Source organism: Passer montanus, unplaced genomic scaffold (genome assembly GCF_014805655.1).
Source record: "Passer montanus isolate IOZ18808 unplaced genomic scaffold, ASM1480565v1 scaffold199, whole genome shotgun sequence".
NCBI classification, from domain to species: Eukaryota; Metazoa; Chordata; class Aves; order Passeriformes; family Passeridae; genus Passer; species Passer montanus.
In genome coordinates this window covers 90,306-107,910 of record NW_024366580.1, presented here as the reverse complement: position 1 = coordinate 107,910, position 17,605 = coordinate 90,306, and the positions used below count along the sequence as shown (strand labels likewise).

General features: G+C 37.7%; 1 protein-coding gene across 1 annotated transcript in view; it reads right to left on the bottom strand.

Annotated features, from left to right (window-relative positions):
• Positions 1–17,345, bottom strand: part of LOC120501075 (hippocampus abundant transcript-like protein 1) — a 30,098-nt gene extending 12,753 nt beyond the window's left edge. The window contains exons 1-3 of the mRNA XM_039706760.1: positions 17,134–17,345; positions 5,005–5,100; positions 1,836–1,898 (exon numbers count right to left, since the gene is read on the bottom strand). Of these exons, the coding sequence (XP_039562694.1) occupies positions 1,836–1,898; positions 5,005–5,100; positions 17,134–17,322 (348 nt within the window). The 5' untranslated portion in view covers positions 17,323–17,345. The remainder of the gene's footprint in view (positions 1–1,835; positions 1,899–5,004; positions 5,101–17,133) is intronic.
• Between the last annotated feature and the right edge of the window lie 260 nt (positions 17,346–17,605).

Genomic DNA, 17,605 nt, shown 5'->3' with positions numbered 1-17,605 from the left:
ATCTACAATTCCAAGGCTCACTTTAACTACAACGTAAGAAAAGAATAAAATTGAAAATTGATTTGAAACTATACATAGAAGTTGTAGATAACTGAAAATTCACACTATTTGTTCTACAGTCTAGTTTTCTGTGATTCTGATTTTTTATATTTCAAATCTATTAAACCTGAGTGAATTTAATTTTAAAAAAAGAGATAGCATACGTTTTTTCAAGTTCCATTTGATTCAACATAGAAGTAATACAGACTGCAAAATCTTTACAATCTCCAAAATACAGTCCATAAAAGACATTATTTTAGCCTCTATCAAGAGACTCAGTGCTAGATTTGAAACTCAATTTGCCCTCTAATTTGGACTGTCCTAGGAGAGAGCGTTGGGTAACATAACTGCTCTTTGAAACAAATTAACAGTTCAAATTAAATTAACACTTACTGCTTTATACTACATATTCATGCTTTACCTTATCTCTCTTACTCAAATGTAGTCACAAGTTTAACACATGCATACAGACTTGCTGTACTAAATAACTGTTCTGCCAATCCTTACAAACAAACCTGATTTTCAACATTTTCAGTAAGCAGATTGAGAGCAAAAGATGTAAAGCCAGACTACCAGATTCTCAGAAAGTTAGATGTCTTACTCAGTTGAAATTAAGTGTTTCTGTTCCTTAGAATCAGATTTCAGTGCCACATGAACTAACAAGTTTTGCTGTCAAAAACACTTCTAATGTTTCACAAACAAAATTTTAAAGAAAAAAGACACATAAGTACAAGCTCTCTTAGTCTTTGATCCCCAGTTTATCAGACCTGTTAGAGCAATTCAAATATTCATTACTCTACTGCACTTTTCTACAGACATGCTCCGTAAAATCTATGGGGAACCCTCTATTCACTGCTTTTAATACAGTTATATTGCAGTGTGAGAGAAAAACTTAGAACAGGAAGAGGAACATGAACTTTCTTTTTTTATGAGAAAAATGAGAAGATAACTTCCTCTTTCAGTCTGAGACAAACACCCCAAGTGCACTGTGTTCTGCCAGTTCACCATGAAAGACAGCGAAACACAAGCCGATCCTAAAGATATTGCATTCTTACAGCTGAAAGCAATGTTTTAGATTTGTTAGGTGACATAAAGCCAGGTAATTTCTGAGTGCTACAAATTATCTTAGTCGTAAGTTTCAGCAAGGGCTTTGCAGCCTCTCAGCACAGGAGTTATCAAAGAAAAGACTACATCAGTTATGTTATAAAACTCTTGCAAGCTTTTTTGTGGCCACAATCCAGCACAACCACTGTGTGAATGCAGTGGTCTAAGTAAGCTATAAATTGCGTTGAATATCTTGAATATCACAGAATACTCAAGAGCTGATTAAAAAGCAGGACCAGAAAATAAAACAAACCTGATGAAAACTAGCTCTTATGCCACATTTTAAGACAAAATCACAGTGACTAAATGCTTTATTTTCCATTTCAATGGTATAATCATGATTGCATTAATTTCCCTCTGATATAAATCATTTAATGTCAGGAAGCAGACAACAAAAACCTAGCTTTAGTCTCAGACAGATCCTTATCAAAATTACAAATAGCTACAAGTGGAACCCATTCAAATGAGAGAAATTTATATTTCTGAGAAACATTCCACTTGTCTCAAGATGCTGCCACTTCTGCAGTAAAACTTGAATTCAGCCTAAGAAACAACCACTACAGTAAAAAAATTATTTAATAATTAACTATATTCTCAGTATTTTGTAAGTTCTTATGGCAAATGTAGTTGAGCCAAGTTAAAATATGAGAACACACAGAATATTTAGGTCAGAGCTTTAAAAAACATCTTACCTTAACACCTTGAATAAGACCATTCATTAAAAATGTATGATGGGGAAATGTTTCATGTAAGACCTGATGGGGAGGAAAAAAAGCATTATTTTAATAATAAGACAGGAGAGAGTTGATTACAAGTTTAAATTTGATTTATAAAACAGGATAACTCTATGAGAACTTGTTACAAAAAAAGGATCCTATTCCAAAATAAAAACAAAACAAACAAAAAAAATACAAAGCCAAAAAACCTGGAAAAAACAGAATAAAAGTATCTTCTACCTCTTTTTTGTCATCACATGAAAATGTAAACAAGATTTAATATCTATTTATTGTCATAAATTCCTAAGCTGGAAAAGACTGTAATGCAAAGATAGCTGGTTTGGCACACTGCTCAAAAAGAGGATCAATGTAAGCAAAAATCATCTCCAGGCAGTACAAATTACAAAAATTTTTATGTTGCTACTTCCTTAAAAAGGTTGACTCAAACACTGTCAATATTTAAGAGTGAAAATGAGATTTTGCTACTTTACATTGACAAAGAAAAAACAGTGCTGTATTCACAACTGAACACAGAGCAGCTATTAAAAAGCCATACAGTTAGAAATAATTACAATTAGTAAGTAGATGATTATAAATACCAGCAAGAGTTCTGAGCATTTAAGTACAGCTACAAATTCATGTAAGGTGCTTTCCCAGCAGTCCTAATTCAAGGACAAGAATGTTAATCTATGTTAAACAGATTTACCATAAATATGCGAGAGAGCTAAAGGGCCTCACAGGTGCTACCATGTTGACTAAAACAACTTATTGTTTTTGATGTTCAAAACACATTGTTTTGTTCAAAACTTATTGTTTTGAACTTGATGTTCAAAACCCATATATGCAAAAATTCATGTTCAAACAAATCTCACATTCATTTTCTCCCGATATTTATAGACAAGTGCCACCAATTAGAAAAATTACTTGTGTGTATACTGAGAAATTGTCACTGAAAAGTATCAGCATAATTTTTATACAAAGACTCAGATTCTCAAATCATAGGTTTAATCAAAGTGGTGGTTCTCCTACTAATTGCTGGTCAGATAATTCCCCTTATTTACATCACTTTTCCCTCCTGATATCATCCTTTGATCAGGTATTTAAAACAATTTTTCAACTGTTGGAACACTGATCTTATGAATTGAGGGGAAAAAAAGATCAGAATTCAAATTACAGACCTAAAAGTAGATGTTTTCTAAGTTAAAGAAAAACAAAACAAACAAAAACAGGAAACTCAGAGAGTCAAATCTAATTACCTGTGAGCGCTTTTCTAGTATTTTTACCTGAGAGGCAACCAGTTCCAAGTTTTTTTACATTAATTTTTTATTTTTAGACAAGAGAAATGCAAGTGGACAAACTGGTAGAGGGAACTGCTTTACTTAAGTTCTACCAATAGATACATATTTAAAATATATATACATACATTGAAGGGAGAACATGTCATTAAGTAATTAATATTGCTTATGGTAACTTACTAACACTGGTTACAAGCCCATAAATTAAAAAAAATGTCCACAAGCTCTGGGCAATCTACAATAGCCTTTGTGTGCTTTACAAACACTTTAAATCTTTTCTTCTCCAAGTATAGTGTCATGTAACAAACACTACAGCTTTGCTAACAGATGTCAAAAGAAATGAAAAAGCAATTTAAAAAATTAACTTTAAATAATCTCAGCCATCACACTATTTATTTTCATAGTATGCAACATTTTAATTAGACTGAAAGTGGACAATGACCCACAAAAACTGAGTAACCATGAGCTTTGATCAACAGGCCAGACATTTCCATTTCTGCCCTTCCTACCTGACAAACCTGCTTGAGCACAAGTAAGCAGCTGGCAGTTCAAAGACTGAACTTTGCTCGTAAGATATCTCTACATGACATCTTGTACTACTGCCTCATAAGCAGGCCAATGTAAGCTACCACAGATACACCACAAGACAGGTGCAAAGTATCAAACCAGTCTTGAAATTATATAAACCACACAGCAGCCATTCAGTGTTTACAAAGCTGATTACAAATAAAGATGATGACCCTCAGCTATGGACCTATTCCAATGGGAGTATGCTACTATGCTACTGGGCAACTATTGAAGAACTCACCTAATGCACAGTTTTATTAAAACTGGTGGGAGTTTGCGGATCTGTAGGACTTATGATTTGCACATTTATCCTTTTAAATGAGAAGTGTCAAACCTGGGTAAGTTGAAATTGAGCACTTTGGTTGAGGAAAAAAAAAGCAAATAAGAAGAAAATGTACGACAGACCACTCAGTAAGCATCCCTATATTTTGACACCAGCAAGACAGGATGAGAGCACAATCACTTTGTGAGACAACTGCTTTATGGAAATGTGTTAATTGTATATACAAACTTCTTTTTACCTCATAGTACTAAGTTATGTTAAGAAGCTCAGCAACTGTCTTCAGGAAAGTTAGGCAAACATATTCCAAGAGTTATGTACATTAGCTTACTTGGAGTTTGGAGAAGGAAAAAAATTAACTCTTTCAATCACACGAAACTTTGCTTGCCATGTATTCAAAGTGGTCTCAAGCATTAGGCAATGAAAACCTGGACTAGTAGACCTCCTGCAATTGCTCACAGGCAGGCCCCACTAAAATGAATGAGATCCATGCCTTCAAATGGAATGCTTCATATCCTATTACCAAACACTCCAATTATCTGCTCATCTGGAAAATAACCAGAACATAATAAATACTTATAAAATCCATTTCTCACATAAATGCCTTTGCACTTTACTTGAAGTTACATGCTGACAAAACAGTCAGCCCATGGGAGTACACATAGTCAATGAAGGGTTACATAGTTTATTCAGTTGTTACAATGAGAAGATTAATTTAACTATGAAGTTTTGAAAAACCCAGAATTTCCAGAGAAAATTCTATTGATTAAAGTATCTGGTGTTAGTCTAAAAGGCAAATAACAGTTAAAGAGTAGTATAGCAGAATTAATTTATTTTTCTTTATCTTTTAGTCTTCCCACAGTCCAGATCTCATCTGCTTAGACTTCTGGAATTGAGGTAATGAGATATGCATTAATATAAAGAAAATTAAACCTCCAATCCCTAGAAATTAGCAAATTAACATTTGTCAATACCAAGCCAACAGCTGATGAATGATGCTTACCGTTAGCATTGGAGTTGTCAACAGCCCCCAGGCAAAGAATTCCAGAAATATGACCACCACTGCATGGTATACATTTGGCCGACCAATACTTTGTTGCTAAGAAAGAAAAACAAATGTAGTGGTTGTACACATCCAGTTCATTACATGTGCAAATACCTCTTACAAACATGTTTTGAGCATAACCACTTTTCAGCATGACCTACTAACCAAGCCCTTGGGAACAACAATAAGCCAAACAAGGGAGGAGAAATTGTTTTGTATTACAAAACAATTAAAGATCTCTAGGGAACTTCAAGTTTGTTCCCTTGAACACCTGCTGATTAAAAAGACTTATTGGCCCTATTCCTGACATCTTCCTGTACTGTTCTCACCTCCAACATGTCTTTAGGCTTTCTCCCACTCAAGCATTATTCACAACCCTTTCATGACAAGGGGACAAAATACCTCTCCCTGCTTCCTCCACAAGTGACAAGACACATCCACTTCATTAAGATCATAGCACTGCTTCAATAAAACCATGACAATGTACCTAATCAGAAGAGCAACAATTTTTGTATTTGAAAATGCCAAAGTATGAGAAAATAAGGAGCTGCTTATGTCATCTGTACAACTGTTTTCTACTGATTGCTGACCAACTGATTCGATGCTTGTGTCTGCAAATACAGACTGCAGACTGAAGAACTATTCTACTGGTCAACAATTCCAGAAATAATTAGAAAACTATCAAAGAACTCATGATTCTGTGAAACTGCTGGCATTCAAGATCAAAGTACTCATGATTCTGTGAAACTGCTGCCATTCAGGATCAAACGATTTGATCCCAGATGAGATTAATGAAATCTTTTTACTTAGATTAAATGGGCAGAACCCTTGGGAAAGGCGTATTTAACCAGAACTCCTGCTTGCTTGCTTTCTTCCTGAAAGAGATTTAAGCAGAGGTGCTGAACAATCTACTGGGCTTCGCTGCAGTGACAGCAACTGTTGACAAGAGGAGACTGACAGATGTCATTTAGCTAGACTTCTGTAAAGCCTTCAACACAGCTCCATATGACACCCTTACCTCTACAAAGGAGACACATGGATTTGAAGTGTGAGCTAGTTGGTGGATAAGGAACTGGCTGGATGGATGCCACCAGAGAGTTGTGGCTCTGTGTTCAGGTGGAGGCTGGTGACGAGTGGTATCCCGTAAGGCTCTAATCTGGGACCAGTGGTCTTCAATATCTTCACTCATGACACAGACAGCGAGATAGAGTGCAGCTTCAGCAAGACTGCAGATGACACAAAGCAGTGCAGTACAGCTGACACAATGGAAGGACAAGCTGCCATCCACAGAGAGTGGGACAAACTTGAGAACTGGGCCCACAAGAATCTCATGAAGTATAACAGGTCTGAGTGCAAGGTGCTGCACCTGGGTCAGGGCAATCCCAGACATGAACACAGACTGGGAGAAGAATTAGCAGCCTTGAGGAGGATTTGGGGGTTCTTGTAAATTAAAAGGTGGACATAAGCCAGTAATGTGCAATCACAGCCTAGAAGGCCAACCACATCCTGGGCTGCATTAAAAGAGGAGTAGCCAGAAAGTGAAGGGAGAGAATTTTTGACCCCCTACTCTGCCCTCATGAAACTCCCAGCGGCAACACTGTGTCCAGCACTGAAGCCATCAATACAGGAAGGACATGGATCTGTTAGAATGGGGCCACAGGAGGCCACAAAGTTATCAGAAGGCTGAAACATCCCTCCTATGAAGACATGCTGGGAGTGCTGAGGTTGCTCAGCCTCCAATAAGAGAAGAGAAAGCTCCAGACAGACCTCTGTGGCCTCTCACTGCTTAAAGGGGTCTTTTGAAAAAGACTGACTTTTAAAAGAGAAACAATGACTTTTTACTTGGGGAGAATGTGATAGGAGAAGGGGGATGGTTGTAAGCAAAAAAAGGAGAGATTTAGATTAGGTATGAAGAAAAAATTCTTCACTCAACAAACAGTGAGGCACTGCATCAAGTTGTGGACATTTCATACTTTTAAGTGCTAAAGGCTAGCTGGATAGGGCCCTGAGCAACTTCTCTAGTGAATGGAATCTTCTCCACTGGTGGAGGGGTTGGAATTAGATGATCTTCAAGGTTCCTTCTAATCAAAAGCATTTTGTGATGTTTTAATTTCTGACTACCCCTTGGCATAATAACTGTTTTACATAGTGTTTGTGTTCCAAAATTACTCTTTGCCTTTCTCCTAGCAACTGTCCTGCAGAAGGCTGTTTTTCAGTGTTTCCAGCCAATCCAAGGCCATTTCACTCCAACAGAAGAGTGCAATTTCATAATGCAGAATTCAGTTAAAGGGACATTACCCAGTGATGAATATCAACCTGACTCATTTCAGCAAGTGGACACCAGGGCGAGCATGAAACTCAGGATCCCCCATTGAACACAAAAAAAGTCAAGACAACCTATGATGAAGGTAGAGTACGGATACCTTTGGTGTTTCTCCCCTGCTCAAGAACTTTTGCCCAAATTGGTAGAAATCACAGGTTTTGAAAATGCTTGCATTACAAGATTCATTTAACCTATCTATAGTACAAACCATGAAGAAATTCCTATTGTTTAAACAGTAAATGCATAGATCTGTAAGAATTTTTAGATCCATCAGTTTATCAAGACCTGCAGCAGCAGTACATTCTAGCTAGTAAGATTCAATTTATTTTCCACATTGCAGTTTGCTTCCAATCATGACAATTTGAAGAAAACAATTATTCTCCTGGGAAACAGCATCGTAGATGAAAGATTATCTCTGGAAGACTAATGACTTTCAAGAATTATTAGCATGCAATTTTTAATTTCTAAATAGCCAAGATTTTTTACCCCCAAAGGCTATGTGGGTAAAAAAAAAATCCTCCTCATATAAGAACTCTGTAGTACTTCTATATAAGGTAATAGAATAATAATTTTATGAACATTTTTTTGCCAAGATGTCTGTCAATCAGACTAGCACTTAACACTAATTACACTGAAGTCTGAAGACCCCTTCCACAGCAGTTTCCTCTGAAAAAAGCGAATTTTACAGTAAAATAGGTAAGGGACTCCCTAGACATTCCCCCACCTCTACTTTACTTCCCTCACAACTTTATATCGCTAAGTATTGTTGTTGCATCATAAATATCTGCATTTAGCATACATTTCTAATGCCATGGAAAATGAAGTTTTGGAGTGTTTGGAGTTTTTTAATAGTGTTTTTATTACTCACAAATTTGATCTGAGACTTACATTGGTTTAGATGATGCACATACACACTCAATGACAAGCATGGAGATTAAAACAGTCTGCAAATGATTTCTGGCAATATCACACAGCTTACAGTTAGCTGCACTGACCTACTAAAAAAAAACAGAAAACACCACAGCCTTTTGGATTCAAGCCATGACCTGGAAAACTAAAATTCAGATCTTGAAAGGAACATGTACCTGCTAAAAATAAGACAAGCATTCTATGTCAAACATACCAGCACTACCAATATATGATCCACATTGAAAGCAGTTGATTATTTTCTTTCAGTTTTCTTTACAGTGTCCTAAATCTGTAGATTAATTAAAAATCTTGTGCCAAGGGCTGCACTGGAAAACTAAGATCAGGAAACAATCAAAGTTTACTGACATTATCAAATGGACTGATGAAGACAGTTACTTCCGAATCTTCATCTTTACCGCAGATCTAAAAACTATCACAGAAGCTTCCAATTTTTAATCAAGCATCAACTTATTTTTTAAGAAAGCAAAATAGTTTATGATTGATCACGTACACAGCCTGGTCCACAGATGTAAAAAAAAAAAATCAACGAAAACTCTTTACTCACTTCAAAATCAAACAGTTTTCTAAAAACACTTCACACTTTCCTTTTTCATAAAGCTGTATCACAACTATTGGGCGAGTTTCATTTCTGCATTAAGAAAACACACTCCAACAAAACTCCATGCAATTAATACAAAGAAATTTGAGCATGCAAAAAATGGTTATAAACCTTGAAACACAAGGACCTTTAGGCTTCTTGAATAAACAATATTGGAACGACCTACTAAATTCCTTATGATTAAAAATATTTTTAAAGCATTTCAGAAATAGTGCAGATATGGTCAACACAGAGGTTGCTTGCCTCATTCACTGCCCTCAAAATTGAAAGTGTTTTAAGTAAGTGCCCTCAGGAAAGCCTTACAATTGTTAAGGGCTTATTTTTCTACTCACATGGATCATCTTAATGTGACAGAACTGTGTGTGGGCTGCAAAACTATGTATGAACATTGTAACAGCCTTCAAACACAGCTGTTCATCAAGGTTTTACACTTGCACAATCATTAATGAGCAAAACATTACTTAATCTCGAATGCTTAACAATATAAATATTAGGCCATCATTGTAAAATCTGAAGTCCTAAAAGTTCTAATAAAACATCTGTTATTTCTCCAGTTTTACATTTTACTCCTTCAATGCCTCTTTTCACTGCCCAATTCTAAAAACATTTTTTTCTTCTGCCTTTCTTGGAGTCAGAGTAAATCTGAAAGTTAATTTGAAGGAAACTGGGATAACTACTGGGAGGCAGTACAATCTCTTTTCAAAGTGAAACAGCTGTTGAACATTAAGAAATCCGTGAAAGAATGTCAAAATTATAAATCCAGCTGGTAATAATTGCTCATAGAAAAGGAGGAGGGAAATGCATTCTAGTATTAGTAACAATACCTTATCTAAGACATTCTGAAGAACAGCTAATACAATTCACCCTAAAATACTCTGCAGCAAAATGCAAGCTTACAGCCAGTCCCTATGGACTGCCGAGCAAACCAAGAACAGGCAGTATTTGTTATTCATACAGTTTTTAAATAAATATTCATCTGTTAATTCAAATCTATAATGTAATAATTAAAATTGTTTGAATGCCTGCAAAAGCACCTTAACATCAATTTCAAGAATACCTGTTTATTTCTCTGAAGAAATATGCTTTTTTAAGAACAAAATCACTTCTCACTGTTCAAATCCTGAAGTCCTCCACAGCACCTTTTCAAATTTTTTCTATTTTGATGAGGGCCACACAGTCCTGCTAGGCGAATTAAGCAAAAGATTCAACTGCATAAATACAACAGGCTTTTTTTTCCTCCCAGAAGGGTGAAGCAGCAGAGCTACACATGAATGGTTTGTTTCAATATACACCTGGAAACGCTCAGGCCTCACAGCTGATGTGCCCTGAAAAGGAAGGTATCTCCCTAAAGTACCTTTCCACTCACATAATCCTATTATCTTTTAGGCAGACAACAACCAAACTCAAACTGAACTTCTGAATTGACAACCATGGGAACTTGCTTTTGTCCCCCCTACATCATCCTCTGGGAAATTCCTTCCCACCAGGCATTAGGGTCCCTCGGGAGAGTCTGATAGTCGCTTGTTCTGCTTGCAGTATAGACATACCTTTGCAAAGAGCACTCACTGTCATACAATATGTAAAACAACATTCAAATTAATTAATATGAGTTAAATTAATTTTTTTCTAAGTGCCTACAGAAACATTTTCCACTACAAAAATTCTAATAGTAATTTTTTATACTACCACCTGCACTGCAGTCCACTATGTCTAATCTGATATTTCCAAGAAAAAAAAGAACTGAACTAACAGAACCAGTAAAACATTCCAAGAAAGATACTTTCATGTATCAATCATTCAAATCTTGAAGTTCATGACAAATTATAAAATTCATTCCCTTTACACACCTACCTTCATTACTATTATGTTAGTTTCCCCCAAAATACAACCCCCCCAAAATACAACCATTTCAAATGCAAACTTCTCTTAGTATGTCTCATTACAAGACTACTTAATCATTTTAGCTTATTCTTGCACAAGTATTATGCCACCAACCCATCTCACTTCATGATGGATTTTCTTTCTTCCATACATATTACCCAGGTAGTTTTCTGGGGATACTGCGTGTTTGTCTCTTTCTAGTGACTATTTTCTGTAATTTTCAAACAGAAGCATTTTGGATCTACCTTAATTCCAACTGTTCACCACAAATGCTCTACTTGCTGGAACTTGCAAAACTTCAGTGCAAAAATACACAGAACACAAATAAAAGTACAATCCAGTACAGCATTTTAGCATCTTGTGAGCTGCAACATAAGTCGTAACTAATTCAGGTTATACACTGTACAAACTCGTATTTCAGTTGCAAAACAAACACCTTAAGCAGATCTGTATCTAGACTGCAAGATCATAACAGACTTTCTCAACAGAATGCTAAGCTAAATCATATTGCACAGGTCTAGAGTATCAGAACAATTCATTCAAAATGGAAAAGCCTATGAAGATTTTGCAAAGAGAAATTGTACCTTAAAAAGTTCTTGGGAGTTCTCAAAAGCACATGTATAGTTAAGGCAGATCATACCAATAAGCCTTCTGAAAATTCAATAAACATACTCAGAGAAGCTCACTAAAGGCTCTTAAAGCAAACAAACTTTTCACATGAATTGAAAATAAAAGCAAACAAACACACACACACCCTGGGGGAAAAAAACAACCAAACAAAAGAAATCCTAAACCACAAAAAACCTCAAAACACACACAAAAAAACCCAGGACAATTGAAAAAAAAATAATAATAAAAAACTGCAATCTGTTCATACAGCACAGCAATATTACCGAATTAATCCTACTGCTCTTAGTGCCTGTGTTGTTCAACACATTCAGAAGTGAGCTGTAAAGAAGGATGAAAGTGAAGTGATGAAATTCATTGACGGTAAAATCAATTCACTTTGGAAGAGTTATAGGGCAATGGTAAAGAAAACAATCGTTTGTGAAACACGTAGAACAAATTAAATGGCAGATTGAAATTAATGTATATTAATTTAAGCAATGCAAACAAGAAGAAACAATTTTAATTCCACATATAGGATGATTATAACATAGGAATGTGATCCTGGAAAAAAAGAGTTCAAGAAATGAGTCTAGCATTCAGCAGTGACTTACTAACACATGTTCAAAAGAACCTTCCCTGTTAGAAGAAAGATTATCACTACATTTCTGCATTAACATGTGATGTGCCTGCCTAGCTAATCCTCTTCTTCTGATGTTCTGACCATTTTTATTAGCTCTACATAAAGATCCTCCTCTTATCCCATGACTGTTTCGTTCAGAAGCTTTAAGCAATATTCATTTTGGAATTATCTATTTTACAGAATCACAAGAGGCCCACAGAAAGAAAAAGAACACTACCAAAGATATGGAGGAATGCTGAAGCAGCTTCCTCCAAACTGCAATAAAAATATTTGCAGAAAATAATGAACTGGGAGTGACATGACATGAAGGGTGTTAAAAAAATTTGCCACTACCTCCTTATACTAAAATACAATAAAATAAGTGGCACTTTACACAATCTGTTCTTGAGGTCTAAAATGTCTTGCCATACTGTACTTCCTGCTGGGAACACATTCCTGTTTAAGTCTAGACTGGACAAGTTTAGAAGCAGGAATCTTCTAAGGCACGTAAAGCATGAAGACCATTTCTGGTTCAGTCTTCATGGCTGAAGCCACTGAGGTAGGAAGACCACCCAAGAAAACAATTGCCATACATCCTGCCACATTTTGAATGCTCCGCTCTAGACAGTACCTCATTGCTTAACTGAAATACTTCATACAGCATATTACACTACAGCAAGTTGGAAGCCAAATTGTCTGTTTAAATTTTCTTCATACAACTTAGAAATATGTACAACACTGAGAAATTCCTCTAAAAAGCCCTGGCGGCTTAGTTGATACAAACACTTCTTCATAGTGCAGATAGTTACTCAGATGCCTTGCCCAGCAGGCTAGGATTGGCTCTTCATAACTAATTATCTAACTATAACTTGAAAATTTAAGTTTTCACTGATTTAGTCTACAGTGCTTCTCTTGGAATGCAACATCATCCACACTGATAGAACCCAGAGCATCAGTAACAGTAGACTTGAAACAGCAGAAGTGCCCTCTCAGCAAAAATATAAACCAGAGTGATTTGTTTTTAAACAGAACAGCTAAACATTCCTGGTAACAGTTCAGATGAAATGTCAATCTAACAGGATGGAAAGATTCAGAATTGGCAGTCTTGAGAATGTAATATTGTTCATCTCTAATTATTCAGATTTAACAGTAAAAATAAGCTGTGTGGGTGAAAACAGTGTTCCACAAAGGACTTAACACCCAACAAATGAACTATGCTTTTACCACCAGCAATACAATTTAAATTCTACAAGCAAGAAATTTAAGAAACCAGCTGACTGAATTCAGACCTGCTTCAGTAAGGTCTTGTAACATTAAATCATGCTGCCTTAGTTTTACTGTGCTGTATTTTTTATGGAGTATAAAAAAGAAAAATGCTAACACTAAGGGCAAGAACATGTAATTCTTTGGGTACAACAGTTGTGCTTCACTGTGTAAACCAATATTAAATTTAAATAATAAAGGCTGGCAAAATTCTAAGATGTACAGTTCAGAATGTTTATATTATCTTTCCAAAATATATGAAGGTCTTAGGCTTCATAAAAGGTGAGGCATTTTGCAGTGTCCAAGAAAGTGAAATTGTCTGATTAATTCTCAAAGAGGTACATATGTGCGACTTTTTTTCATACTCTATTTAGGACCTCTCCCACAACAGCACTTCATTGTAGCCATGATATTTTAGTGAAAAAGCCTCTGCTAGGATTTTTCCCTCCTGAGGAGCTGAGAGCCTCAGGAAAGAAATGTAAACAATAACTATCTGCTGCTGTGGAAGGCCACAGGTGCATCTTCCATTGGTCCATGTAGATTGTTTTCAATCAGTGACCAATCACAGCCACCTGTGCCAAGGCTGTGAGCAGTCACAGGATTTTGTTATTCATTCCTTTTCTATTCTTGTCTTTGTAGCCTTCTGATCTTCTTCTCTCTGTTCTTTTAGTATAGTTTTAATGTAGTATTTTAATATAATATATAACATAATAAATCAGCCTTCTGATGAAATTGGAGTCAAGCCTCGTGTCCTCACACAAGGGGCAGCCTAAACAACACTTCATTTAAAGAGTATGACACTATTTTGCTGAAAAGTTTCCTTAGTGTGACATTTCACCAACAATTAGTTGCCCAGAAACTAAATGCGTAGCACAAATATTCTGAATGCCACGCCAAGCTTTATACTACTACTAGCATTCATAATTCAGATGTAACAAGATTGCACAAGAGCTAATAAAATGTCCCATGGCATCATTTACTTAAATTTCTGAGGCTCACTGAAGTCATGGTAATACAGCCAAGAAAAATTATTTAATTCCATTGGAATTTAGTTAAACATAGTATTGCTGTTATTAATTTTGAGGTAGTAACTCAATTCATAAGAAGTCATTTGTTCAGCACTTGTATTTCAGCTCTTCAATCCAGTGAAACCAATGCATTCAGCAAGGTGAAGTTAGTTACATCAAAAACCAGAAGCTTCTTACACCCGAGCTGGAGGGATGAAAGAGAAAGCCTTGCACAACCTAACAGACTTGGTCATACTCTTCTACTTTGTCTTACTGATCTGATGTGAAGAAAGAGTAAAATTAAAAATGAAAAATTAACACATTCTTCAGAGACCAAAGAAGCAGCTCACAAAAATTTCACTTCTGCATTTATTTCTTCAGCAGCAGTCCAAGCAGCAAGCTTCCTCTTCCAAATGCCAGGGATGCACTCCCACTGAAATCAAACAGATCTCTGCAACTACATCTAAAGCCATGATCCAGCCCCTCATATTTTACTGTGAATAAGCTTTTTCAATAAAGTCTAGGCAGAGAGAGTTGTGGCAATATGACAACCATGTGAGAATCACAGGGAGGTGCAGGAACTGCAATTACAAAACAGACTGTTCAGCCAGGAACAGATGCAGGCCCTAACATGATATAACTGCACTACTGAGAAAAGGCTAGAGACACATGAGGTCTGTCTTGTATGAGATGCTTTAGAGGATCACAAAGTCCGCCAAGGGTACAACTAAGAGGGAAGGGACAAAAAATACCCTCAGAAAACCAAACCTCATATCATTTCACAAAATTAAGAATTTATGTCATTTTGAAGCTAAATTTTCAAACGTATAGATGAGCATATATTAAGTACTCAAAAGCACTTTTTTAATGCTTAATCCAACTTATCAGACATTCCATCCACTAACAAAAAAAAAGGGTTAGCGCCTTTGTCAGTTATGAATTTAATTTCCATTTGAGTTTACCTTTCAAAATTAGAGAAAGAAATCAGTTCTTTGATTTCTTTTTAAATTTCCCTACCTGTACCTTCCATTTCCTAACCTCTGTTCATACATCAAAAAATTCAACTATTTTTCTTTTATATACTTAGGAGATCAATCCTCTCTTTCTTTCACCACATGTTCTGAGCTGATAAAACTGAAACCTTCTGTTTCTTAAATAAAACACTAACTTTTCAAAACTCTTTCAGAGGTATTTGTGTAGTCTGACTTCAGACTGGGTTACTGCATTCCATATACTCTAGACTCTTTAATGGGAGATACTGCACGCAAACCCAAACAGCAATTCTACCATACAGCAGATATCAGCTGCATTTCTTGAAGAGTCCAACCTGCTTTTTGAAGAGCATAACCATTTCTAAAAGACAACTGGAAGACTCAAATACAGAAGTGATACACTACAAGAAGTGTGAAGCAGTCATTTTGGAATTAACTTACACAAAAGAAATTACTATACTAATGCTATACTAATATTCTATTCCATAGAATAACATTTTTCTACATCTTCTCTGCAATAATCATCTACTAAAAGTACCTTAAGATCTTCATCAAATACAAGGTAGAAAGAATGTATGTGCATCAAACAGATGGTTTCAAGATTTTTTTTAATATTCTTCAGCTCTAGTAATGATATCACATTAATGCTACACTGTTAACGTACTAAATATAACAGATAAAAATACCTCTTCACCTTTACATAAAACAGCCCACTATCTTCTCTCTGATAGCACAGTTGCTTATCTGTGGGAGGACAGGTAACACACAAAAGAGATGCTGACTCCCTGACACAAACCTAGCACTGTTTTATAACTTTTGGCATATGCAAAGCTTTCAGCATACCCAACTTTGTGAGCAAACTAATACTAAATTATTCAGGTACACATGAACATAAATATACCTCAAAAGAAGTTATTAACAGCTTGCAATTCAGACGCAAAAAAAATGTATGCGATTTCAGTTTGCTGAAAGAGATTCGGCACGGTAAGGCATTGCCTTGTTTTGCACCTGTACCCCTTCAACAACTATTAGTGCCAGAATCATCTGTTTTATTACTTTGTGCCTTCCCCTGGGTTTTTCTACTCCATCCTGACTCCAACAAAACAGGATGAGTTATATCGCCTCAGCCAGTACCATCCCGCCTGAAACAAGTCACCTGTCATCTACGGCAGAAAGCTCAAGAGATGTGATCTCTGATTTGGCTTTAAGGCACCTTGTGAGCACAACGACGTACTGAAAGAAAGGCTTAAGCCTTTTTCTTCAGAGAGCAATTAGGCAGGACTACCACATTTACAAACACAACTTTGCAGGGCACGGATCACTCTCTCCCTTTCAGCTCCTTTTTTTTTGCAAAACAAGATCTCAGTGTGAAGACACGAAAAAGAAAGCACAGACACTTATAAAAACTGCATACGCTAAGCCCGTGGGTTAGGTTCAACACGGAGCACCTCCAAGAGCTCCTAAGGAAAACTAAGTTTTACCTTCCTGGTGCCTCGGATTCATATATTTTAAAAGAAAACTTATTGACAGCCACCTGCTCACAGGTGCTGTTACTCAGGTTACTCCGCCCGGACAAACTCGTAAAGAATGTGGCGGGGCTGTCAGGGACGGGCAGGGCAAGGTAGGGCAGGGCCGACGCGAAGAACCCGCCGCACCTCAACTTCCACAAGGCATCCAGGGGCAGGACGCTCCAGGGAACATCTCGGCGGGCAGCCGAGGGGGAGCTACCCCGCACGGCCGGGCCGGGCGCTGACACCCCGCCTCACGCCCGGCCCGGCCCGCAACGCACGGCCGCCCTCAGGGCCGGCAGGATCCGCACGCAGCCGCCGCCGCCGCGGAGCCCCCGCTCCCAACCGAGCACTCACCACGCCACAGCCGCCCGCCGTCAGGCCGACCCTCTTTGCCAGCATGATGCAGCCGCCCCACCTGGCGTCGCCGCCGCCCTCCCACGACGGCTGCGACGGCGGCGGCGGCAGAGGAGGCGGCGGCGGCTCCTCAGGCTTTGCCGCCCGGTCCCGGGCTGGCGGCGGCTCCGGCTCGGGCTCGGGGCTCATGTCGCTCCCACCATGGCCCCGCGTCGCGCCGAACCGCCCCCGCCCCTGAGGCGGATTCGAGCGGGGGCGCGCGCGGCAGCCGCTTCCCTCCGGGAATCGGGGACGCTGGGGCTGGAAGGGGCTTCTGAGGTCATCGAGTCCAACCTACGACCGCACACACACTTTGTCACCTAGAACATGGCAGTGAGTGCCACATCCAGTCTTCCCTTAACCCCCTTCAGGGTCCCTGACTCCTCCACTTCCCTGGGCAGCCCATTCCAATGTCCAGTCACCCGTTTCTGTG